Below are 25,249 nucleotides of genomic sequence, written 5' to 3'. Positions count from 1 at the left end.
GATTAGACTGTTAGGTTCTCTGAGCCTTCTTTGGCTCACTAATTTCTTCATTGTTTGTGGAATTTTATAGTAAAAATGCATCACTCTAAACTTCATATTAGAGGAAATAGATTCGTGTATCTGAAAGGAGACAGATTCCTATTGTTTAATAGGAATGTTCATTCAACATTCTGGTGAAACTAAAACATAAAAATTGAACAAAAAGTTTGGCACACGTTCTACAATACGCTTGAAAGAAAACATTGAAAATTGATCTTCCTATCGAACACCGATTAACGTTCGCATGAAACATTATCATGAAACTTGAACATAAAAATTGGATTGAAAATTTGACACGCATACTACAGATACTTAAAAGGGATCAGTAAAAATTCGACACTCTGAGAATCAGGTATTAAAGGGAATAGATTCCAGTGCGATTTAGGATCGCCGTTTAAAGGATCAACCTAAAAAAGAGGAGCCGCAGCCACGTTCCTGAAGTATTTATCTAGAAAACGAAGGTGTGATTCCAGCGCTCGCGTCGATTACTCTCCACGGTCAATTGCCGTGACCACCGTTTACCCGATAGTCCAATCTGCACCGCGTGCACTTTCGTTGCTCACTTTTCTCACGGATCGTTGACCAAGATACACGGTAGTCGGCTGCCGCGTAGTGGAACGGGTAAGGAAAATAACTGCACATGCCGACGACCATCTTCCCCGTTTTTCATTCCACCACAGAAAAATTCATTAGGACAGAATCACATTTCTTACAAGCTGATGTGGCGAACAATCTATATTTTCTTTCGATAGGATTTTCTTGAGAGATTTTCAAGTACAACACTTTATTTTGCATACTGGTGACTAGACAGTGGATTTCATGCATTTTTTACGAAAATGAGTAGGTGTAATTTAAAACACAGTAAGTAAAGACATTGGAAGAATTTAAAAATACCTGTCTAAAATATTCAGACAGAAAATGAATTTCTATTTCAGTCCAGTTTGTTGCAATCCAGGTAGAAAATTTTTACTTTGCATAAAGATCCGCTGTCTATTGATGACGTATCATTAAAAATGTGTTCGAGAAAATGTCTAAACCACTGTTTCAGTGTCTCTAACAATAAGGATTGTTATTTTTCCAAACATGTCCACCTTCCGAGGACTAAAATTTCGGCGTATGTGGAAGAATACAGGCGTTCCGTTGCAAAGTGCATCGCGGTGCATCGAATCTATTACTCCGGGACTTGTGTACCGTTTCGGTCGACGGTTTCTTTAACAATTGACAAGCTCGCCGGCCGTCCCGTTAGCTCGAATTCACTCGACGCGGGTATTATGTGCGATCTTTAACGACCGCGGGGAGATAACGATGCGCGATATAACGATCTACGTTTGGATGCCGGCCGATCGAGCCGCCGATCCCGTTACTGTCCCCGGCAAGAAGTTTTCTTGAATGATCGGCAAATGGTGAGGCTCTCTGGCTGCCTTCATCCTGAATCCCGGAGACAACAAGCGTTTACGGTACCTCGTGAAACGTCCGTGTTCCTGAGACAATCGCCGACCTGTCTGAATTTTGCGCGTTCGCGTGTCCCCGATACACGACTACGTGCGAGATAAGATCAGTCTCTTATCGGTACACCGTCGAAAAAGTCCCGGCAAAAGTGTTCCCCGTGGAGATCGAAGCGAATAGTTGTCTGCTTTTGTTTCTGTAAAATATTCTCGTTGCATTCGCATGCTTTATTCGGGAAAATGTCTGTTAATGAATTTTTTGGAAAAGTCTAAAAACTGTCCTTATGGATTAATAGATTTTAACACGTCTCTAAAAAATGTTCTTGTGGAACAGATATTTTATAATTTGTATAATAAAATGTTCTATCGAAACGATTTATTTAGAACGTTTACTAAAAACAATTCTCTCTCTATGAGGGACACCAATCATTTTTGCACAGGAATAATAACGAAGGGTGTAACCAAGTTCTGTATAGATCTTTTTTGAGAATTGTGGCCTGTGTGATTTTTGTACTTTGCGTGTGTCCCCAATACAATTCCGGACGAGATAAGATCGGTTTCTTATCGTGGCACCGTCGAAAAAGTTCTAACAAAAGTGTTCCCCGTTTAAGTAGGAGAGGAACGGAAGATGGAAGATGTCCTTTATACGATTCTATGCAAATGAATCGATGCATTCGTCGCACGAAAGAACGCTCACCATTTGCGGATTTACTCGGAACCAACTCTAACGAGCCATTATGGTGCCCCGCGTCCGATGAAACCAGTCAAATGAGATTTCAATCTTGGGATAGCGATCGCAAAAACCGACGTCGGGACGTACAGGTGTAACAGGCACAAAAATGTAACAGAAGAAATACCTGAACGGTCATCACGAACCATTTCACATATTTTACTTCACTAATACCGAAATTGGAACCTTGCGGATAAGAGAATTTCAATTGTTTGATTTTCAATTATTTTTTCATCAGCCCCAACACATTATAATAAAATTCTGAATAAATGCCAAACTGAAGATATTCGAATAATCGAAAGGTCGACGACAAAAAAGTTGAACATGATCCCGTTACAAACCCAAAGAGACCTCAACCAAAAGAAAACAAAATTCCACATCGTGACCACCATACCGCAATGAAGAGCTGCAATACGAGGCCAGCGCCAAACAAGGTAGAATCTCCGAAAATTCTCAGCTGCCTGTACAAGAATTCCTCCAGGCCCATCAACATCCGAAAAGATGACCCATCGGCTATCACAAAATTTCCAACAAACTCCGGAAATCCCGTGAACTCGTTCTCTTTACGGCAAAGGCTCCTGCCACTTGGCGCAGACTCTTACACCATACCCCGATCGAAACACGTAGCTCGTAGGTTACCTGGCGCAGCATCGGGGATTCGGATCAGCGTTTAACGTCCGTCTACAAACAGAGTGTTACGGCGTTACGCGACCCGCAGCCAGGTAAACACGTCCGCGAGGAATGTAGGTAGTCGTTTCACGGTTGCAAAGTCGAGAGCGCACGGTGGCGCGTGAAATTCTGCGGCTGGGAGCCGATCGGCCCCGCCCACCGGTCGGTTATCGAATCGTGGGCGGGCATTTTTTCGAAGAAGCGAGAGTGGGGTGAGTGCGTTCTCGACCAGCATTTATTTTGGGAGTGATTGCGGATTTTATGCATTTATGGTAAGAATGAGTACGTACAATTTAAAGCAGAGTATTAAATTCGATGCATTCAATATTAATAACAACAACACAAGTATGTGTCTCTCTTGTAGAAAAAGGTTACACTTGAAACGAAGTTACCGGGTGCCAGATGGCCCCTCCCACCGGACAGGTATCGAAGCGTGGGCGTGTTTTTTTCAAGGGGTGCGGTAGAGGGGGACGAGATAACACGACGAGCCCATGTCCGGCCCGTATCTGGGGACAAGCTCGTCTCGATTTTCACGAGGCGAAGGTGCGTGAAGGTGCAGAAACGCAGCCGGTCCGGTGCAGCGCTCGGTGCAGCGGCTCGATCGGGTAAATTTAAACCGATGCACGGATACCGTTACCGCTACCGCGCCGGCGATATAGTCGTTGCTACTGAAACCACATTCTGCGTCTCTCTCCGCCTCTCTGTCTCCCTTTCTGCCCGGGATCGTTCTCGGGAGCGTTGCGAGCGAGAGTACGAGAGCAAGCGAGTATATCCGAGTATGCGAGTGGACCTTTTTCCCCGGGAATATGGGCCCCGTTATCGCGCCTCGTCTCCTCCGCGATGTAATGTTACAATTTGTCTTCGCGACGTACTCCCACTTGCGTTCCGCGCTCGCTCGTTTATCCGCGGCCGGATAATTGAGTATCGACGCCAGTTAATAAATCGCTCCAACGCGTTCTTTCAGCGGCCGGTCGAGGCGTATTAAAACGGGCGACCGTGCGCCGAGGCCGAGGCCGAACCCGAAGCCGGGTGTTTTAATAAAATCCTTGCTTGTTGAAACGTTGTCGGATCCGCGCCGGGAATGCGATGCTCGAAGAGGTCGCCGGATTCTTGGACAGCCGATTTACGAGAGAGTGATGAGAGCGCCCGCGCGTGTCTGCAGATCGGTTGGGACTCTCTCGTCTTTCGTGGGGTTGGTGGATAAAAATTTGATTTTTGAAGATTTCGAGGAAATTTTGGAAAGTCTGTGGTGGGTGTTTCATGATAGATCGGAGAGAATGTAGAACGAAAGAGAATGTACGTTCAGAAAATCCTGTAGATGCATCGGTAATCCTTTCGTTGATAAATTCTAACGTCACCTGAGAATGTTCACAGCTGGTAGCAGCAGTTCAAGTTGATTCCGCAACCAGTAGCAAAAAAATGATTTTATATCCTCAGAGTCCGCGGAAAGAAATTTTGGCATACATTATTACACCCGCCTGCAATAACGTTAGGTTTCTAATGATGATTTTCTCCTAGTGCTGTCTAGAGAACGATACATGGAAGTGTACGCAAGCTAACAGGACCGCTTATCTAAGGATCAGTAATCAGGAGGTTGCAGCGTAGCTGTTGGAGTCACTGGCTGAGAAGTTGTTCTAAATCTTCGAGAACTTCAAAAACAAATATAAAAATTTTAATACGCGTTATGTGCTCAATGTAGTATCTAATACAGAAATGTTGTTGATAATGATCTATGTGTAAAGAGTAGAATTGAACGGGGTAAAGCGCGAAAGCAGTTGGTTTGAAAGGTCACTCTTAATGGGTACAATGTCCAAGTAATCGAGTTAGCTACCGATGATTAAGAAGCAGTTTTAAATCTTCGCTGACCTTACAAAGAAACATCAGAACATCGATATTATATCCAACCGCAGAAATGTTGGTAACGATACACGCTAGCGGAGAGCTTGTCGAAGGATTGGCAATGCAGAAGTCGCACTCTACCAGTTCAAGTTACTGTTCACGTTACTGAAAAAATACCAGAACCCTCATTGTTTATCTAATGTTATATCTGAATAACGAGATGTTAAAGTTCTGTGGGTCAAAATAATTTTCGGCCTGCAGACCCAAACACCGCAACGTCGCCATCAGACGCACCACAGAAACGTCTCTAATGATGATCTCCCCAGCACGGTCCCCGGATCAAGAGAGCGTACGCGTGCTAACAGGACCTTATCGAAGGATCGGTGCTCCTTTCATCGATAAATTGTAATGTCACAGCGACAAGGTTCGTCGGCGGAGATAAAGGTCGCACCTCGGCGACGACGGTGGACCGCGGTAAAGGCTCTCGAACGCCTCAGAGAACTCGGTGGATTCGGACAAGGAGAACTCGGAGCAGAAGAAGAGAAAGAGAAAGCGAGAAGGAGAGAAGAAGAAGGGAAGGAGGACCGGTATCGTTTAACCCTAATAGAGAGGAGTTGTCTATCCGGCGGGTTAACGAGCGGCTGGGAAGAAAGGGATCCCCGTGACAAATCAGGACTCGAATCGTCCGAATTTGAATGGTTCGCAGGAGCAAAACGACCGGGTCGGTGGAAGGGGGGGGATTTCTCGGGGTGGGCAGAGAGTGTAGTCGGGTTGATAGATAGAGGACGGAGGAAGGGATAGGCGGAAGGAAGAGGATCCGAACAGGGTGGAGGGTAGGTGCGAGGAGGATAAGAAAAGGAGGGCTATCGTGGCAGAGGAGGCGCGGGCGAGCAAACGGCCAGGGATAGGAAACGGTAGAGAGAGGGCAGAGGCAGGTCGGCAGTCAGGCAGAGGCAGAGAGGCAGGGCAGAGGCACGGCAGACTCGTAACGTGGGCTAAACTACACAGCCTCGGTGGGTATAAGTCGGGCTATTATCGGGCTATGCGCTGAGAGCCCTCCGCTTTCATCCGCTAATGGGCAGCTCTCCGCCCGTCTGCTCCTTTACTGCGTCATTAATACAAGTTGCACATGTCGAGAGTCGGTGCGCTACAATAATTTACATGAATGGAATTGAAAATTTTCTACTCCGCGGAGGAGAAAAAAGACACGAAGAAGCGCGAGAAACGGAGAGAGAGGAACAGAGCTGAGGGGGGAGAGAGAGAGAGAGTCGGGTCGGTACGAAGGAGAGGGAGCAACGCGAAAAAGAGAGAGACTGGCCAGGGCGAAAAAAGGTGGACGAAGAAATTCAGATGGTGGAAGAGAGAGAAGGTAAAAAGTGATCGAAAGACCAGGGTTGCCGGCGTACAGGTGGGGTGGAGAGGGCGAAAATCTGGCATTTTATGTCAGTAATTACATGAAAGATGGTATAACCTATCCGACCGACCAGCCCATCCCCCTCCTACCCTTCGTTCGGAACCAACCAACCAACACGCGACCTCCTCTTTCAGTCGTCGGCCTGAACCCCATTTAGCCCCCGTTACTCATCTCCCCGGCGTCCCTGTCTCTTTCTATAAACCGCGTCGCTTTTCTGCCTCTTCGGGACCACCGGTGCTCTATGCCAAGGGGCTTTTTTATGCTTTAATTTGTGCATCAAGTGTGTCCGGCTGAGTGGAGGATTTACCTACGTACACCACGCCTGAATATCCTGCCCGCTTTCCAAGACGGCTCCCGCAATCTACGCGGTGGCCGACGATACAGGGCGTTCGTTGTGGACCTTTGCGGTCCCAAATCAGGATTTAGCGGCGAGGGATTATCATAAACAACTTTTCTGAAAGTGCAGAAAATGATCGCCATCCTCTCTCTTGTTGTTCAGGACGATTTAAGAAGTTATTCATGAAAAAGTAGATAAAGAGCTGAAGATTAGATTGTAACTTGATGATAAACATGAACCTAATAAAAATTGCATTCCTTCCTCAATAATTTTATTAAGCTGAAAACAAGCCATTGATGTTCTTAAATCCTTTTAGTTTATCAACTATTTCCAAATTGTATCTACTCATTTTTCCCATAAATACAAAAAATTCGTAGTCTACTCATAAACATCGCCTACACATAATAACAGCCATTTTTCCGACAAATTGGTTTTATCCAATTCGTTTATATGCAAAACTGAGACCCACGACCTGCTGAACGGACACCGCGGACCACTCCAGAGGAAAACCGGCAGCCTCGCTAGCCTATCCGCTGACCCCATGCACTTTATTATACGCTCCGCCATGAGTTAGCGCAAATAATGTCATCGTAAAGCAACGTACCCTCATGCCACCCCCTCTCGCACACCTACGCAGCGGGACTTTCAATCGGAGGACCCTCCACGCTCGTAACTATAGTCCACAGCCTATAAGTCCTGGATCTTCCGCGAATTAATGGTCAGCCTCAAACTCTGCGGAATAAATCCAACGTTTTTATCTAGTCTGATGAGAGCTGGTCTTTCTTGATTGCGACTTAAACGCGCCTATTCAAAATGCCGTTGCACATCGTGTCTATATGTTCGACGAGATTATGTGTTGTGGGTGTAATGAGGTTCGAGAATGCCATCGGTTATGCTTCGAGACACTCTGCGACAAATCGGCGGTTTAGCTGGATAAAATTCACGACGAACGACTTTAGAAAACATTTTAATTAGATATTTTTGATCAGTTCGGTTGTACGTTTTTTTTTTAGAAAAGTTCTTTCTCACTACCTACTGGATTTTGCCATAAGAGCAGAACATACCTGCAGTCTGGTTACACACTGTTGAGTGTGTGTTCGGTACAATGTAGCATAGAGAGTGCGGAACGTTGCATTTGTCCGTCGAGTGCATCGGAAACGCGGACTCCGTCTCGAATCCTTTAATCTCGCGGTTCGAAAGTTTCCGTCAATTTCACCTGGGTACGTGATACGCACCTGGATGAGCCTGCACTCGAGCTGCAGCAAAGCAAACCGCACTCTCCCCGATTTCCGCGGAACACGCGATCAAGAAGGGTCTTATAGCGCAGAGTGCGCGAGGCGCAGCGCAACGCGTGTCTAGGAGCCATCTCACGGCGAAAAACGCCGGGTACACCGCCTTGCCACAATGTAGCAGAATGATGGTGAGATTACAGGTCCGCGGGGAATAATAGTCTCGCGAAATTACACGGTGAAAGACGACGCATTCGAAGACGGTGAAATCTGGACACATCTGGTTCGAGAGACGATCGTGTGTTTTGGCTCCGCCGCCGCGCCGCCGGGGAAACGATTAACTTTGGACACGAATGATGATGAACTCTTCCCGTCGATCCTTGTGACTGGATCGATGCCCGCCAGGCTCCTGCCCGTGACACGAAAAAGTTGATTCGAGCATTGAGAACCAACCGCGACCCGTTCGCACAAGCGCCGCTCGAAACGACTATAAATTGTCGTCCTGCGGTTCTCTATGCAGTTATGCAAAGAATCTTCGCCGGACCTTCTGACACCGAAAACTTCCCGTTAATTTAAGGACTGAAGTCCGCGATTTGCTTCGGACATTAGTCGAAACGGCTGTATAAATTGTTGCCTCGGTGGGTTCTTTAGGCAGTTATGTGGAGAATCTTCTCTGATCTTCGTGACACCGAAAAACTTCTCTTTAATTTCAAGATTGATGCGCCGGGACCCGAGGAGATAACAGGCGCGACCGGCGTCGATTGTAAATCTGCTCGGTCGGTCAGCATGATTCCTCACGAGTTTTAAGCATGTAGCTTTCTGTTTGTTCGGTTAAATTATGGAAAATGTCAGCTGTTGAGTCGTACAAAAATAATCTGCATAATTTTCTGTACATTTAATTTCTTTCATAAATAGACTGTGGTCTGGTCGTGATAAAAATGACCAGATCAAATGCAAAATAGTAAAAACATTTAAAGATTAAAATTATTGAGACAAGAAGAAATTTTTTTACAGTTATGAATTTTACTCTAATCGTTACTAATCATGTCCAATCATCACCACACTAATGTACGTGACAAACTCATTTTATAATTGGTCATCAAAGACAACGCCGTATATTCAACTCTACAATTTTAATGTAAAGAACTCCCCTTTAAATTAGGTATAGAAGAATCCAGCCATGCTCAGACATTAATTGAAACAACTATATAAATTATGGTTTGATTATCTGCACCGTTATACGACACTTCTTTCCTGAGCCTCCTCACATCGCATACTTCTCTTTAATTGAAGACATTAATGGATGACTGTAGTCTTCCTCATTCAGTAATTTAATCAATTACATGCACGTTTATCTGATGGTTATTTATACAGTTATCTAGAGAATGTGCCCTGATATTTTTCCACGAAACATTTCTTAAATTCAACAATTTAAAATCACAATTCTTTGATATTCGTGACAAAACATATGCACCACATCCTGAAGGGTTCTCCTCAGAGTGCAGTCGCCGTTTAGCCCGGATTGGCGTTCGCGGCCGGAAGACAGGGAATTATCGTTGCACCGGTGGTGGTATTCATTAGAGTTCGTAGCACCGATAATTACAGTGCCTATAATTATATTCAGACTCTTTTGTACCTCGGGGAGGAAGCACCTGCCTATCCCGCGAATTCCGAGAATGCATTCAGAGACTCTTGAAAGAGAGACACACAGAGCTACCTCGCATCTCATCCTCCTATCTCCTCGAATGATCTTTCGCGGTGGTAATAATCGCTTAGCCGGGGATAATTTAAGGGAAAAACCGTGGCGCTCGCGCGCGATACGAATTTCCGTGCTTCAGATTTCGGGCGTGTAGGAAGCTTTGCTAGCAGAAAGAAGAGAGGGCACACTTGCGTCGGGAGCCCAGCATTCTGTGCACGGGGTGGACCCGGGTAATGAGTTAAAATGAGTTCGGAATAATCGCGGAGTCTGGTTCACCGCTGGCGCAATGACCACGGTCGCATCCAGAGAAGGTTGTAGGAGGACGAGGAGGAAAAGGTCGGAGATAGAGTTGGAGAAAAGAGGCAGAAAAAGGGGAGAGAGAGCAGAGAGAGAAAAGCAAGAGAACCAAGTGCGGGACGACTTTGTGGTACCGTAGTACGTCGGCAGGGCCAGTGGATGGTGTGGGGGGCTGGTGGGAGGGCGCGTGTCCGGTATCCGGCTCGCTAATTAGCTGCAAGGTGGGATAAAGAGTGCCCGAGTCGAAAACATTAAAGCCAGCAGCAGGGTGGAAGTGTAATGGACGTTGACGTATGGCCGGCATAGCTACCGAGGCCCAACAGTGATGCCGGAGGAGTACATACTTGGCAACGACCTTCCATATACAGGGACCACGGCTCCGCCTCGGTGTGTTCGACGGTGTTCTTCTCTTTGTGTATGTGTATGTGTGCAAAACTCGCGCAAATTAAGCGACCGGGATCACGGAAACATCGCTCCTTAGACACCGCATTACCTATGTCCTCCGCGGACTACTATAAATTCCTGGATGCTGGGTGGAACCGTCCACCGAGTGAAAGAGGAGGATGTGTTGGGTGGATTCTTTGGATTATTTTGTTGTGAGATATATTGTTTTGTATTCTAGATGAAATGTTTGATTTCTGCAGTGAAAACAGCTTTGAATGCAAAGTGTTAATAGATTTCCAACGAGGTCCGTTTTTAAACCGAGTTTTACGAACCCGGACTACTACACTGTCGTTCCATCGCATCGCTACGGATAAACGCATCCCAATCAGAGTACTATAAGACCACAAACTGCGATTTTTCCTGAAATTTTTGTTAGCCGGCTCGAAATGAACACACCGTGTCCGGATCGGTAGCAATATTCTTGAGCCGTTCGTACGCATCCAGGACACTTGAAGTGAAGTGGCCAGACGGGACAAGTTCTTGGTTAATTACTGTCGACTCTTATGTACAATATCAAAATCTATATATCTATATTCACGTACTTATATACATATATATAAATATAGATATAAATATAAATATATAGATATGTACGTTTTGTGGAAGGAGGCCGAACGAACAGGAAAGCGACATAAGCCCCGCGAGAAGCCGAAGGAAGAGGAAGCGAGCAAATGGCGGTGCCGAACGAAAGGGAGAAGGAGAATGAGAGAGCCTGGACCGAGAGAAAGGGGAAAAGGGAGCAGCAGAGAGGCTGAAGCGGAGAGCCAGAGGAGATGACCGAACGAGATGCTCTTTGAGACACTGAGAGCTCCAATAAAGCCGGACCAATTACTGGCTACCGTCCTTTCCCATTCCCTATTGATTTGCATTCAAATAGATGTTATACTCTAAGTAGACGGATCCTAATGGATTATCAGTTCGAGTCATCGCGAGAGCTTCAAAGCTCGACTCGTTCCCTTTCCGCGCGCAGAACCGCCTCCTTTCCAATCCTCGTATATCCACTGTTTCATCCATTTCCTAATGAAACCTCCTCGGATTGGCCCTTTTTCTAAACTTACCTAATGATCAGCTCGAAACTTATCCCGTTCTGGCCGCGTATATACGCGCCAGTTGCCCCCCTTCTTTCTCTCCCTCTCTCTCTCTCACTCCCCTCTCTCCTCTCTCTCTCGCACCACCCTGTTCTCAGCTCTGCCCGAGAGGAATTACTCTCTTGCTCCTAAAGTAGAAATCGTTTCTCAAGATCCACTCAGGAAAGTAGTTAACCGAGCACGGTAAGAACGCGAAATTGAATGGCGGTTTCGGACATCGTGCAATTTTTACGTCGCGAAAACGATCTATCGGGCCAATTTCGCCGGCCGGGCTTCTTCCGCCACTTGCCATACTCGCGAAACTTTTTGCGAGGCCGCTTTGCCAACGATACTCCGCTCGGTCTGCGCGACCCTGTCTTTTTTAATAAGTTTCAGTCAGTCTGCAGCACAGAAGTGGCTACAGAAATTGGTCCACTTGAAAATATCAATTTTTGTGGATACGTACCTCGGTCCTTGAGTGACCTTGAAGATGAAAAATCAGTTGAAATTCGAAGAATGTAGAAATGGAGCATATCTTGAAACTATTCAAATCCATGTTCCTGAAATAATTTAGATTTTCGATTTAACATGAACAGTGTATACTCTGTTTTCGATGAAAAATAGGTTTTCGCGGTATCTGAGAGGGAAATGTTCCGAGTATCGGTTATCCCGAAAGAATTTCGAACGAGCGCGAGAATCGTTCGATGGTAAACGTCCGATTTCTATTTTCAGCGGTAATATCTTAATTCGTTCGTATTTACTAGGGAACGTTTACGGAGCCGCGAGCAATCCTATTAAAAGCGGCGTTACCTAATTAATTAGAGACCCGGGTTGCGGCGTGTAGACACCGGACGAAGCAATATTAATATTTGTTAATGCTATGCAACACGAGATTGTTTACAGCCTGGAGGAAAGAGATCGGTTAAGCGTACGCGGATGTCTATTTTTATCCGTGGAGTCCGGGAACTATTTGGTTTGCCGGATTGGCAATTACTTGAATGACCGGACCGCGCTCGTATTACTTTGTAATTCTTCTTCGCAAAATGACCATCTGTTGGCACGCGCGTCAATCCAATTTCCCTCTACAAACGGATCGCCCAGTCTAAACAGTGGGAATTCCTGTTATCCGATCGATCCCCGCGTATAGCTTTTCACCGTTTCATCATAACGAAAGAGCCACTTAACCGTTAGATTAAAATTTACATTGAACGTTGAATCCGCCGGTTGCAAAGTGCGGTTCACAGCCAGCGGCGGAAATTCTGCACGCCGTTGCTGGAATCGATCTACCATACCCGTGGCCATTCGGCGGCCAGCGACTCGATTTTCGGCGCTCAAAACTTCATCGGCAAAATAGATCCTATATTGACTGGGAATCTATCAATGCCGAAATAAAGCCCCTTGCACTTTATGAAGCTCGATGCTTCAACTTTGTTTGTAACCAGTCGGAAATTTAGATCAATGAATCAATACGGCTCGGGAACCGCTAATAAATTAGTGTTTTCGTCTAGAAAGCTTCTTCCGGCGAATCCTCTTTTACAATTTAATGGCGTACGATATTTGTTTCCTGTCATCTTTGCTAATGAAACGACTTGCAGCTGATTAATATACCATTGACATCGGTAGAGTGTCAACGTTAAAATAAATTATCTCTCATTTGGTATTAACCCTTTGCACTCGGAGCTATTTTGATTGAAAAATTAAACATTTCTTCCGATCTAGAATATTTTCATTCCCTATGATTTTTTAAAATTTTTAGATATGAAATTGGTATAATACCTCTTACAATACCTAAATGTGTAGTAATTGATTAGATACCGATATATTTAATAATGTAAACAATATTTTGAATAATGGTATAGCAATTTTTAGTGGTGCCTCAAAGGGAACAATCGAGTGCAAAGGGTTAATAGTTGAAATACTTTCAATATATCTTGTGACATTTTTCCTAACAGCAGGATTTATACTCGTATAATATCGCATTGATATTGACAGACAAATTTGCACACCAACATAAAATGTTTCAGAAACTGCTAATAAATTCGTGTGCCAGTTTTACAGCTCGCACGGTAAATAAATCTGCCAGTCCAAGTGGATCCTTTGCATCTCCAAGCTTTTATCTCGTTTTTTGGTAGGATTACCTTGAATTTTTCCAAGGTTGCTTTGAAAAGGTACCGATCGTTCAATCCAGTGATTACGAATTAGCGTTTCCGTTAGCGATATCGTACAAGCCCCCATCGGGAGAGAACACTAATTTTACCGCTGCATCGAAGTTGCTAGAACTATTAATAAATCATAACTAATACGCTACACGTCGCAAAACTCGGGGACTCGCTCGTCACGCCAAGAATAAAGACGTTATATACCGGGTCCCCGAGTCGCTTTTAATAGCTATCTCATTCTTCTTCCGTTAATATTGCTTACGCAACACTCTCAACAGGATGTTAAGCCTATTACGCCAGCTGCACAATGAGGTGCGTGCCTTCGTTGCGTGTGATATATTATACTCTAATTCGCGGCGAGTGCTATGGATTCCGTTGCGTTATCGACAGCATCGACTGCGCACCCTGAAGATTTCACTCTTGAATTTCTTTCTTTCCAGCATTTATTTCTTGTCATTAATATTTTGAAAATTCGACGTTCCAACGATTATAAATACAGAAAGTATTCGATCTAAGAAGAGCGAATATCCCTTCCACAGAAATCTTTTAGATGTTTTTAAAACCCGTTTCAAACAACGAAAGCCCCGACGACTTCCGCGAGGGACAAGAAGCAACAATTCATCTTCCATTAGGACTAACCAATCGATTACGTGTACTTTATTCCGTCGCGTTGTCGGCGCGGCAATTTTGTAACGACGCCGAATCGACGCGGAACTATAAATCAACGAATTCGAAGGCGCGAAACGGACAAAGAGGAAAAGAACGAACCAACGAACGAGACGTTCGCGGCAACGGGAGGGGAGGAAATAAATATCAAATACGATCGAGGACTTGCGGAGAGCAAGCGTTCCTTACCGTTCCGAGGCATGTCGAGGCGGCACGGATCGGAAGTCGAGCGCGTTCAATCGTTAATCATGCGGCCACGCAAAAAGAGGCTCCATTGGAAATCGCTCCTCGATTGTGTGTGCGCACGCGTTTTTGTCGGACGTGTACACCACGCCGTTGCATCGTTCCCTTCCCCCATACCTTCTTCTCTCTCTCTCTGTCTCCCCCTTATATTGTATCGACGTATTGTTGACTCACATACATTTTCGTTCTGGCAACCTATAAATCTTTGCCCCGTTTCCTCTTACAAGCCATTACCGAACGAGAGCCCGGGATAGTCGATGAAGCACGGTGTGGAACCAGACGACCAGCAACGACGGAAAGTAAGAAGCCATTCAACGGTCTCGCAGACGTGGACGGAATTAATTTCATCTCTCGAACCGCGGCTGTTAACGCTAGCACATAACCCGGACCGATGAATGGGCTTCGCACCTGCCTAGGAAAGAGCCATTACCTTTCGTTTCGACAGAGACAACAGGATCACGAGCATACTGTCCACGACGGACACCTCGGGGAATGGCAACGTGCCTCTTTGAAATCGCTATAGAAAGCGACTTCTCCGCTTCGTTCAGGAATTTTAAATTCCAGAAGGACAGGGGCCGAGTCTTTTCTTTTTACACGATACATAGGTTTCTCAAGAAACGGTGCAAAAACATATTGGCGTTCTTCAATTCTTTCTGCTGTTCGAAATTTTTCTATTTTTTTCAGAAATACGTAAAATCCTCAGTCTAGCGATGAATATACTCTATACATCAAAAGGGATGAAGGCTAGCAAGGATTGAAGTTCCAACCCCAAATCACCCTGTTGCACCGATATATGTACTCCGCGAATTTCGGAATTGAAGGGGCGCCACGCGATTATCCTTGCACTCTTCAAATTACGGAATTTATTCATCGCATAAAGTATCTCGTTACAAGCACGCGTACAGCACCAGCTGGTAAAACAGCGTTCAAATTAAGCGTCGAACGACAGGGACGCGAGTAAACGTCTACCGCGAGCGGCACACCGCGAAGAAACCATTATTCCCAGCATATAATTTGCCGGTTACGCAAGTAAAACCGACTGCCGAGTGGCTGGGAGTCTTGTCATCGCCGTGTGCATAAATCATACAATTGCACGGTGCTTTCCACCGACAGTTGGAGAAAAGTTACCGTTTCGCGAAACCGGGAAAGGGAGTCAATCTCGTTGCTGTTACTGCTCCTGCAGCGCGCAGCGGACAGAATATGTGATTTCACCGCTCGACGGAAATCAACGGCGGATAAGCGAACGCGTAAAATCCACAAGGATAGCAGGATGACTCCGCAACGACCCGTGAAGACACCGAGGAACCCGTTGCTTCGAGAGCCACTGACGAGGAATTCAAATGGCAAACGACGGCTGAAGTGAAAACTTTCAGCAAAAACGCAGGAGGCGTGTTTCGTTTTCCGGGGACGTCGTTGGCCATTTGTTATGGACTTTCGATTATAATGATTGCTACCTTCGGACGTGGCAGAGGAAAGTCAATGCTGAAGATTTAATGGACGGGAATCTTTCTCAACACGTTGACTGAAGCTTCTCGAAACAATAACATTGTATGACACGCGCATGACAGGGACGAAACGCGTCATGTGGGGAGACAAGTCTTAATCTGGCGACTCTGATTAGACATTTGCAACAATTGATTTTAATTTGATTAGACGCTGGATTATAAATAAAGCTAGCGAATAAACTTCTTCTGCCTCGCATTATGGAGGCTGGGAGCTAGTCGCAGGGAATCGTCTCTGGGCAGCGGCTCACTTAGTTATGCGCGTGCATTAAAAGTGCAGCAGCTCGAAGGATCCGAGTTGAGCGTTGCAGCAGCGGCGGGTATCGTTCGATTCTTTTTTTGTGTTGGCATGCGTGAAAGTGAAACGATCGGAGCGAATCGTGCGAGAGGAGCCACGCGAGAAACCAGGGGACAGGAGAGGAGCGCGCGTAGAGCGGAGGATCGTTCAGGTTGGGTCGAGCCGTTAATTTATACCGCGAACGGAACGGAACGGGTCGGAGCGGAGCGGAGAGCCAGGCGTTATTAACCTGTGGCGTCGAGGCTGTTCGATACGTGTGTACGGCGGCCGCGAGGCGTGAGAATTTGTCTCGCGAGGACTGGATAAGAGATCGTTCAGGATCAACGACGCTGCCTCAGCATCCATTCTCTCTTTCTCCTCAGTGTTTCCTTCTTCGCGACGCGATAATGCGCGTGATTCGCCTAGCTCGCGCTGCACCCTGAGTATGTGTGTGACGAGACAATCGCGAAAAAGAATAGCTCTCCTCTCACGTCGCAGACTATAGCGGAACTTTCACTTCACGACACGCGGCGCCGCGCCGCCGTCGATTCGATCGCGAAACAGACAACCAGCGAGCTTAGGAGACAACGGATGAGCTGATAACCCCCTGTCGAGGCCACGGCGAGAGTAATCGATTCTGCAATCGCAGAATCGACGGTGCTTAATGGCACACCTGTCGGAAGGCGTTTGATCGGACTAATCAAACATCGACCGTAGTGATTGTTCGTACTATGCTAAAGTACGTGATGTGAGCAACAAGAAACCGGACCTCGTCAGTTTCCCCGCGACGGTGTCAGACAGAATTTTATGGCTTTGCGTCCTCTCTAAACTCCTAGTTACCTAACCCAAACCATAAAACCAGAGTCAATAGCACAGCTTCACTTAGCCAAGCTTCACCTACAATACCTATTCTAACCCTGACAACACCCATAACCATTTCCACCTACGGAACCCACCCTGCTCACAACACATCCTCCAGTCCAGCAAGCAGTGTAAGGTGCAACGAATGACACAGAACATCTAGTCCCCGGAACAGCTGATCACGGCGTCCTCTCATGTCGTCGTGAGCAGACCCCGATCCGGCATGGTTCTCGAAACGGGGTCCCCTAACGATCCCCAGCACGCCGATAACTTTTCCCCTGGGATTTTTCCGTGTGAGCCAATCGCAGAGGCGAGAATTCCGCGAAACAAGGTTTCGCCGTTGAACAGGTCTCCTCGTTGTGGCCACGGTTCGCTTACGTGCTTTCTAATGTAAAGTATGCGCCCGGCTAATGGCTCGTAGAGGAACAGATATTGCATCGGGACTCGCCGTGGCCGTGGTAAGGTGCCACGGAAGGCAATTAATTCCTGGCGGCAGACTTCCGTATCGGAAAGAGATAAACGTTGGACGCTCTCGGTCGGGACCCTAGGATCGTATATTACCAGGCGCTGGGTTTTGCTAAAAGAAGAAGGAGTTTTTTTCTCGGACCCTGGCCTGTTCGGAGAGGCCGCGGGCTGAATCGTAGACCCTGGTCGTTCTCGTTCTTCGTCACCTTCGTTTCTGCTTCCTCGTGCAACTCTTTGCCCCCTCCTCCCCAAGGGCTGCCCTTTTCCACCTTGTCCAGGACAAAACGGAACGTGTCCGAATGGCAGAGAGACCAGGACTGGCGCCATCGTAGATGTCGCCAACAGCCTATTTGGTTCTCGCAAGGACGCGATCTACACGCGCCCCGATCACTACGCCGCCTGTGCCTCTGTCCCCTTATTCCTGACTTCCCCTCTCGCGATCGGATACCTCAAATTCCACCTGGCTAATTAACCCGCGCGATTATGCCTGCTAAATTTCAAACCAGCGAGACGTTAATTACCGGACAAGGCCTAAACGGACGCCTTCTCGCCGGCAGAAAAATCTACGGAACTCCTCAGAACTAGCACCGACGCCTGTAATTACTCCGTCCGCGTAATGTCTTACTCCGTCGGTGATCTGAATCACTAATCGAGGCACCGAGGAACGAATCGCCGACTATGACGGACGTACGTGGATCGATTAACAACACCAGCGCCGAGAGACCGGGTCCACGATGACCGTGGAACACCGTGGGTAATTAGAATAGATGTGTAATTAGAATGCGCGAGCGGCTTCGTGAGCTGCGGTTTATTACGCTCGGAAAGTCTGGGTTTATTCACGGATTCGTTAAGGGGTAGTTTCTTCGATTTTGCAAATCTTGTCTGATGATGAGAGGAAACCATGTATGTTTAGAAATGTTACTGTAAATCGGGATTTGATTAATAAATAAGCAGATAGAATTTATTGGAATGATTATTCTTTGAACTATTTTGTTATCATCGAAACAATTTTCTTTCTGCTTTGAATAATATCTCGTTAACTATTAGGTTTAGGACATACGAAGGTCAACACTATTATACTCAGAATTTGATATTCTATCGATTTATGGAATAAAAAATACGACATTACATTTAAAAAACTTAATTTGATTTTGAAATCCCCCCGCCCCATCGTTCTAGTCCTGAAAAAAATTAGACTATATGATTGTACCCTTCATACCGAACAATTTTTGTGAACAAATTTTTTTCGTAACTTCAGTGCGTCACAAGATACCCTGCATATACAGACGATAAATTCATGCATTTAATCAGGGCCGTGCGGTAGATTTTCTCAGTTTGATGCAAGTCTTCGAAATGCCACCCCTTAAATGTATTTTCTATAAAATAACCTTTGATTGTGATTAAAAGAATACGATAAATCATGAATCGCACACATCAATATCGGAATAACAGAGACCAATATAGAAAAGCGTTGCGTAAAGATTCTTAATTATATTGAACGGTTCAAATTGTACTTTGATTTCGTAGCTTGCGCCGCCCCCTTATAGCACGGCACGGTCCTGCATTGTATAATAGAGCATATGTTACTTAAAGTTTTTATTTTAGTATATTCTGTAACCTAAAAGTATTTATACAACCACTCTTCCAAAAATAATACTGTGATTTAAAACACCCCAAAATTTATAATACTCACAATCAATGTATTTATCAAAAGAAAATCCGTAAAAGTCATACAAGGATTGATTTTTAAATAAAGTTTCTCGTGCGTAGCAGTCTAGCGCGTTTGTAAACACCACCGCGTGTATATACGCGATGCTGTAATTTCGAGTTTATCCGCTTGGAGCATTAGCGCGCCTCACCTGTCACTGTGAAAAGACCAATATGGCCACGTGCTGCTATGTAGTTGTATGTTGTCGATCGAAAAAGGACACGTGTGTTCTTCCGTTCTTTCTACGATACGTGAAATTATGTTCTGTGTTTATGCACGTCGATTCAATCGTTCCTCGTGAATGTATTCATTCAATCGTTCCTCGTGAATGTATTAATTCAATCGTTCCTCGTGATTACATATATTAATCAATCGTTGATCCTGTGCTCGATGCAAGCGTGTTTCACTGTGTCCCGTTTATCCGAGAACTATTGTCAAAGTGTGTGAATGTGTACGTCGTAGAAGCGAACTGTTTACAAGCAATTGAAAGAACATTTTCGGCCGATGAATATTGATACGCTGCCAGCGACAGTAAGTCTTTTGTGTTTATCCTTTGTTTGGTTCTTTAGTGTCGGAAGATGTTGGTCTTATTTTGATACAATTGTAGTTAATGGAATTTGTTCGACGTACCTTTAGATGACTTGTTGCTGGAAACATTACGAAAGAAGTCTGTATGGATCTTCACAGGTTATTTTCGATAGAATTGCTCCGAATAGTTCTTGCTCTCTAGGCGCCATCTTCCAAACTGCGTTTCATATACATTATACATCAATACAGCTTTAATTTTTTATTCGTTTCATCAAGATTTATAAGTATTAATTTACACTATGGATAATCATAATAATTCATACCATAGAATATTATTTGTTGACATACAGGTCCCATAGTTAAACCAACGGTTTAATGTTCGAAATAAGGTACATGTCATAATAACTGTCCACCCCACTCCTTTTATTTCAGGCTTGTAGCATTGCAATGGGGTGGACAGCTATTATGACTTCAGGTATCTCCTTTCGAAAAGCAGATTACAATTGTTGCCAAAGAATTGCAGGACTTTCTTTAAACATTATGAAACATTGTTATATAATCATAAATTAAAGTATACGATGCTTCGATGGTTTTCAATAACCAGAGAATAGTAGATTGAATTAAGAATTATTGTCTGATGATAGAATTGTTAAGAATATATTATCTGATCGCCATCAGGTGATAATTATTAACAATACAGACACCATCAATCACTTTGTTGTCAATAGAAATATTCATTCTCGTAGCGTATTTAATAATTACAAGACTCTCACTATAGAATTCGAATCATAAATTGTAAAATGTCTATTACGTTATGGTAGATAATATTGCAACTCATGAATCCTAGTTCTCTTGGTCTGCGAACAATAGTGGTTTTCAACCTCGTATCTTAACGTACCTCCTGTTGTATAAACTGTTTCTCATGTACTCTTTTAAGACTTGCATGCATAATATTGATGCGAGTTGAATTATTAAAAAATGAACATTTACAAAACATTTAACATGAACATATTTTTCGAAAAATTTCTCCAGGCATTCAGTCGTCTTTTCGTTGGAATTTTCGAGCAATTTTATAAAGAAGGTATAAATGGTACCGAATTTAAAAATAAACAGAAAATATTTTTATTCTCTATACAATAATTAAAGAACTATGATTATAAAACTTCATTAAAAAATCAGAAAATAGAACAACCAACTGTTAATCAAAATATTACTAATTCTTTTTGGAACTTGAGAACAAACGCAGTGTGGCATTTTTTATGAAGCAATACGTACCCTTCGATGCTACCCTTGAGCGTAAACACCCCTTATTGAGAACCACTGACATAGGACGTCCACCAACCGATTCTACCGGCACCAAGACCGATTTCTACGCGTGTCTCTACGTGAACACTGAATGGCCACATTCTTTCCGCGGAGAATAAGCAATCGCCGCCGACATTTTATCAGATAATGAACCCGTATAACAGAAAAGAAACCGCATGGTGAGGAACATGCATCGATATTGACGGGTATGCCAGCGCGACAGCAGAATGCAACGATTGTCTTGAGGCGATGCGCTGCTCTCGAACCTCGCGGACATAACTCAGCTGCTCCGAACAAAAGTCAAGGCGAATTATTGTGGAACGTTGGTATTCAGAGACGGTTTACCCACGGGGCAAAGAAACCACCGTGTTCCCCCTGGAGAGACGGTGGAGTGCGCAGCTTGATCTCGCGATAAATCGCGCAGATCCCAGATGAATTAGAGAATCGGCGCCGGATTCGACGCGTGTAACGGACAGACGTAACAGACGGAAACTTTCTAAGGTTCCACGGTGCAAAAGAAAGGATGATACTCCCGGTAGTACAGCATCCTCGATGCACTATGTTGCAGAACAATATTTATGAGAAAGCGGAACGCTTCTCTCGAAGTCAAACATCGATTACCGCCTCGATTGTGTTGAAAAATGTTGGTAGGAAAAGATGACTGTTGAAAGTACAAGAGTATGTTTGTATCGTGACCTTCAGATCACCTTGAAGACCAATAATGTGGTAAAATCGATTTTGTAACAAGGAATATAATAAAAAGCAAAGGTTAACCATCGGGTGAAATTGATCTAAACGATACAGAGGTGTTAAGGATTGATGTACTCATTAGCAAAGCGATTTCACAGCATCAAGAGGCTCCTCAATTTATGCTCAAGCTAGTTTTCAATTTTACAACCATTCCAATTACACCACCACGTGAACTCGTACCAAGAGGAAAGCTAGTTTTTCCATTTCGATGCCATAAAATCCGCATTGTGCCAGGTTTTAGAGCCCATCTTCCGTCGACCGCTGCCATACTCGTTGCGATTGTGCAACGGGACCGCTCCAGGGTGCGCAAAGGCCTTAACCGCGACAGCTCGAATTATCACGCCTCCTCGTCCGTTGTTTATTACGAGATCACGGCCGATAAGTGCACGCGCGTTAAATGTTTCATTACCGGGCGACTCACTGGCAGTATTGAATGTCCAGGTTGGCGCAACTTTACGTTAGCATATCGTGGAACTCGCGAACCCGATGCACACACACACACTTGCTCGCTCGCGCCTGCTGTTTGCGATTCCGCGATTTTTCGCGCACGCGTGAAAGTCTCCCCGGCTGTGTGATCTTTACCCAGAGAAATTTATTTAACGGTGAAAATTAAACAGTTTTTTGCTCGTTTCGGCCAGCACCGAGTATATCTAACGACGCGCTAGAAACTAGAAGCGACTGAGGCAAATGACGGGATGAGAAATGGTAGTGGGCAAAGTGAAATTCGTCGGCAGACGACGACGACGGCGACGCAACGGGAAGAACCACTCGCACGTTTAAATTATGCGAACGTGTACAGGTGTTCCGTTAATCGATCCGCTGGCTATCGACGGGAAACGCGATACGAAAAAATGCTCCATTAAAAATTAACGAACGCCCCGCGAAAGCCTCTTCTTCTGCCGCGGAGACACCTTCACCTGAATCGATCATCGCGGATCGCCGATCTTTCAATATCGCTTTGGACGTTAATGGGACTCGTTATTGCTCAACGAGATTGACAGCAATTTCGACTAATCGGGTTTGTTTTAATTTCATTCGAGGGGCGAGGCTGCGGTTTCGCTCGGTGATGGACAATATAGGGTGCTCTGAAATTAAGAAGTTTGAATTGTGCATGTTCCACTGCTGTCTAACTAACCCTGCTCGTAAAAATAAAAAACTACGCGTCCAATAATATCCCGTAAATCAACCTCCACTCTAATTGAAAGCCTCTCGGAACGCTAAATCACGGGAATGTAAGCATTGTCAGAGTCGCGGCTGATTTTCCGCGGGAGGGCTAGCCATGACCCGAGCAGGCCCGTCGGGGAAACTGTGGGGCAATAAGTAAGGATTTTTGCTCGTTCGGATGTTTACATTATGTTCACCAGGCAACGAGCACGTCGCGTTTTGTTGCTCGGTTTGCGGAAGCATTTCGCGGATCCGCTCTGTTGCGAAGAGCTACGGCTCTTTATCGCCGCCTCGTGCACCACGCACGGGGAGAGCTACGCTCTCGTGGATTTTTCAAGCGACCCCGGGATTTCCCGTCGGTTTCCAACACCCATGGAATACTCGCTCAACGGGAGAGGGCTTCGTCGAACCTCGGGAGAAGTAGAGAAAAACGTCTACGGAGAGAGAAAGGGAGAGGCGAAGGGATTTACGCGGTACTGGCCGGCGCGACCTTTCGGGTCGGCCTATTGAAAAATTAGTAAATTATTTAAGACTCTCCGCTGACCGCGTCGGTGCTTGTTCGCGGTTGATTTATTTCGACTATCGTGATGCATGGGCCGGGTATCCAATATTGTAATAGGTTTTGCATACGTACGCGCGTATCATTGTCGACGGTCCGTTCGCCCCGTGCGATTGAAACACTACCCGGGCTATATCTCAACAGGTTCGCCTTCCACGGGCGTTATGAGTGCCCGCTCTACACGGCATTATACCCCCTCCCCCTCCCCGCCCCGAAGGAGAGAGAGACCGGGCGAATAGGGGGAAGAAGATACCGGTCGCAGTTGTCGGATCAGAATCCTATATTATCGCGCTCTAGAAGCACCGGCGCGCAGGTGTATCGGTGACCCTTGTCATAGCACGTACTCCGCACGCATTTTACACCCCTCACGACCACGCCGGGATAAGACAAAGCGAAATATACCGACGCCTCGGATCCGCCTGGCCGTTCCTCTGCCCGAGCTTGTAACCGCGACCGCGTGCAACATTGTAAATCGCTTTTCAACCTGTCACGATGCTGAACCGTTTTCTGGTAACCGGTTCCGCGATGCGCTCCTCAAGTCTATGTGTCTAGGGGTCTTTATTATTTTCTGACGCTGGATACTGCTGTGTCTCGTTTAAAATTGTACCACGTTGTTAATGGCCTCCACCGAAAAGCAACGTTAAAAATACGAAAGAGCAAAATCATCCGAGTCCAACCAATTTCAAACGTTCTCGAACCACCGATCTCTCCCAAACATTCCTCGAGACAACGTCCTCCGATCGACCGACAGAAAAATCACCGAAAACCAGCTGTGGAAGAAGCATCCCGTTGTCGGACAATGCCACTTGATCCCTCGGAGCCAGTGGCTCTACATCTATCCCCCCCCCACCCGTTTTTTCTTTTTCATTCTCCGGCCCGCCCCCTTCTCCCCACCCCTCCGCGCTTTCTGTCTCCCTCTCGTTATAATGGGCAAACACATAATAAAGAGGGTAAGCGAGGAGCGCGTACGCGATATGTGGGGCGTTTAACAATGGAGCACACCTGAGCACGGGCCGGTGCGTTTGAGGTGGCTTTGGTGGAAGGAGGTAACAAGAGAAAGAGAAAGAGAAAATCTGAGGAGAACCGCATGGTGCATCGGTATGAAATGTGGTGGGACGAAAAACGAGGGAGGCCGGGCAGGTGGGGCGAGGGGCCAGGAACAATGCTTTCAACCTTTTCTTCTTCTTCTTCCACTTCTTCTTCTTCGTCCTCGTCGTCTTTGCCCCGTGGCCCCTTGGCCCCCCTCGTCACGGGGCCAGGGTGCCGGCACGATGCTCTCCCATTTGTTCGCGAAACACCGAACACAGGCAGTCACCTCGTACGCACGTCGTCGTAGCGCAGAAACGGCATTGTCCGGTAACGCTGCTCTCTCTTCCCTCACTCTCTCTCTCTCTTTCTCTTTCTTTCTCTCTCTCTCTCTTCCTCGCCTCCCTCCGTACGGACGCGTGTGTGCGTGACGTATCTCTTTCAGCTGCAGGTATTCCAGCCCGCTGGAAAAATGCCACCTCCAAAGATCCCCCACCTTCACTTATTCCTTCCTCTCCTATTCGCTCTCCCCCTTTCTTGTCTCCTCTTCGGGCGATTCGAGTTTCTTTTTAGGATCGCACAGCGCACCGGTCGGGTTCGTTCTTTTCTGATTTAATTGGAACCGACTAGCTGCCGGACCCCCGGACCTGGAATTTTTCGGTTGATCCTTGGCCCATTAACGAGAGGCCTCTTGCTCTTTTCGGATTACTCGTAGCGCTGTTTACATGCGCGTGAGGGTAATTAAAATCGAAGTGTCGCTGGGTCTGGGATCATTGAACGTAGCCAGTCTTCTCCGTGTGTTTCGGTTCGATTCTGTTTGATCCTGT

The 25,249-nt window shown here is 45.8% G+C and overlaps 1 protein-coding gene across 4 annotated transcripts in view; it reads left to right on the top strand.

The window, feature by feature from the left end:
- Window positions 1–25,249, top strand: part of Sox102f (transcription factor Sox102F) — a 395,175-nt gene that overhangs the window by 120,788 nt on the left and 249,138 nt on the right. For 2 of the 4 annotated variants that reach the window (XM_076443800.1, XM_076443791.1), the window contains exon 1: window positions 19,580–19,621. The exons of the other annotated variants lie outside the window; for them this stretch is intronic. In XM_076443800.1, the coding sequence (XP_076299915.1) occupies window positions 19,595–19,621 (27 nt within the window). In that variant the 5' untranslated portion in view covers window positions 19,580–19,594. Of the gene's footprint in view, window positions 1–19,579; window positions 19,622–25,249 lie in introns of those variants that run through there. 4 annotated transcript variants of the gene reach the window in all.

Source organism: Lasioglossum baleicum, chromosome 2 (assembly GCF_051020765.1).
Source record: "Lasioglossum baleicum chromosome 2, iyLasBale1, whole genome shotgun sequence".
In the NCBI taxonomy this organism is placed as follows: Eukaryota; Metazoa; Arthropoda; class Insecta; order Hymenoptera; family Halictidae; genus Lasioglossum; species Lasioglossum baleicum.
This window is presented reverse-complemented; position numbering and strand designations above follow the sequence as displayed.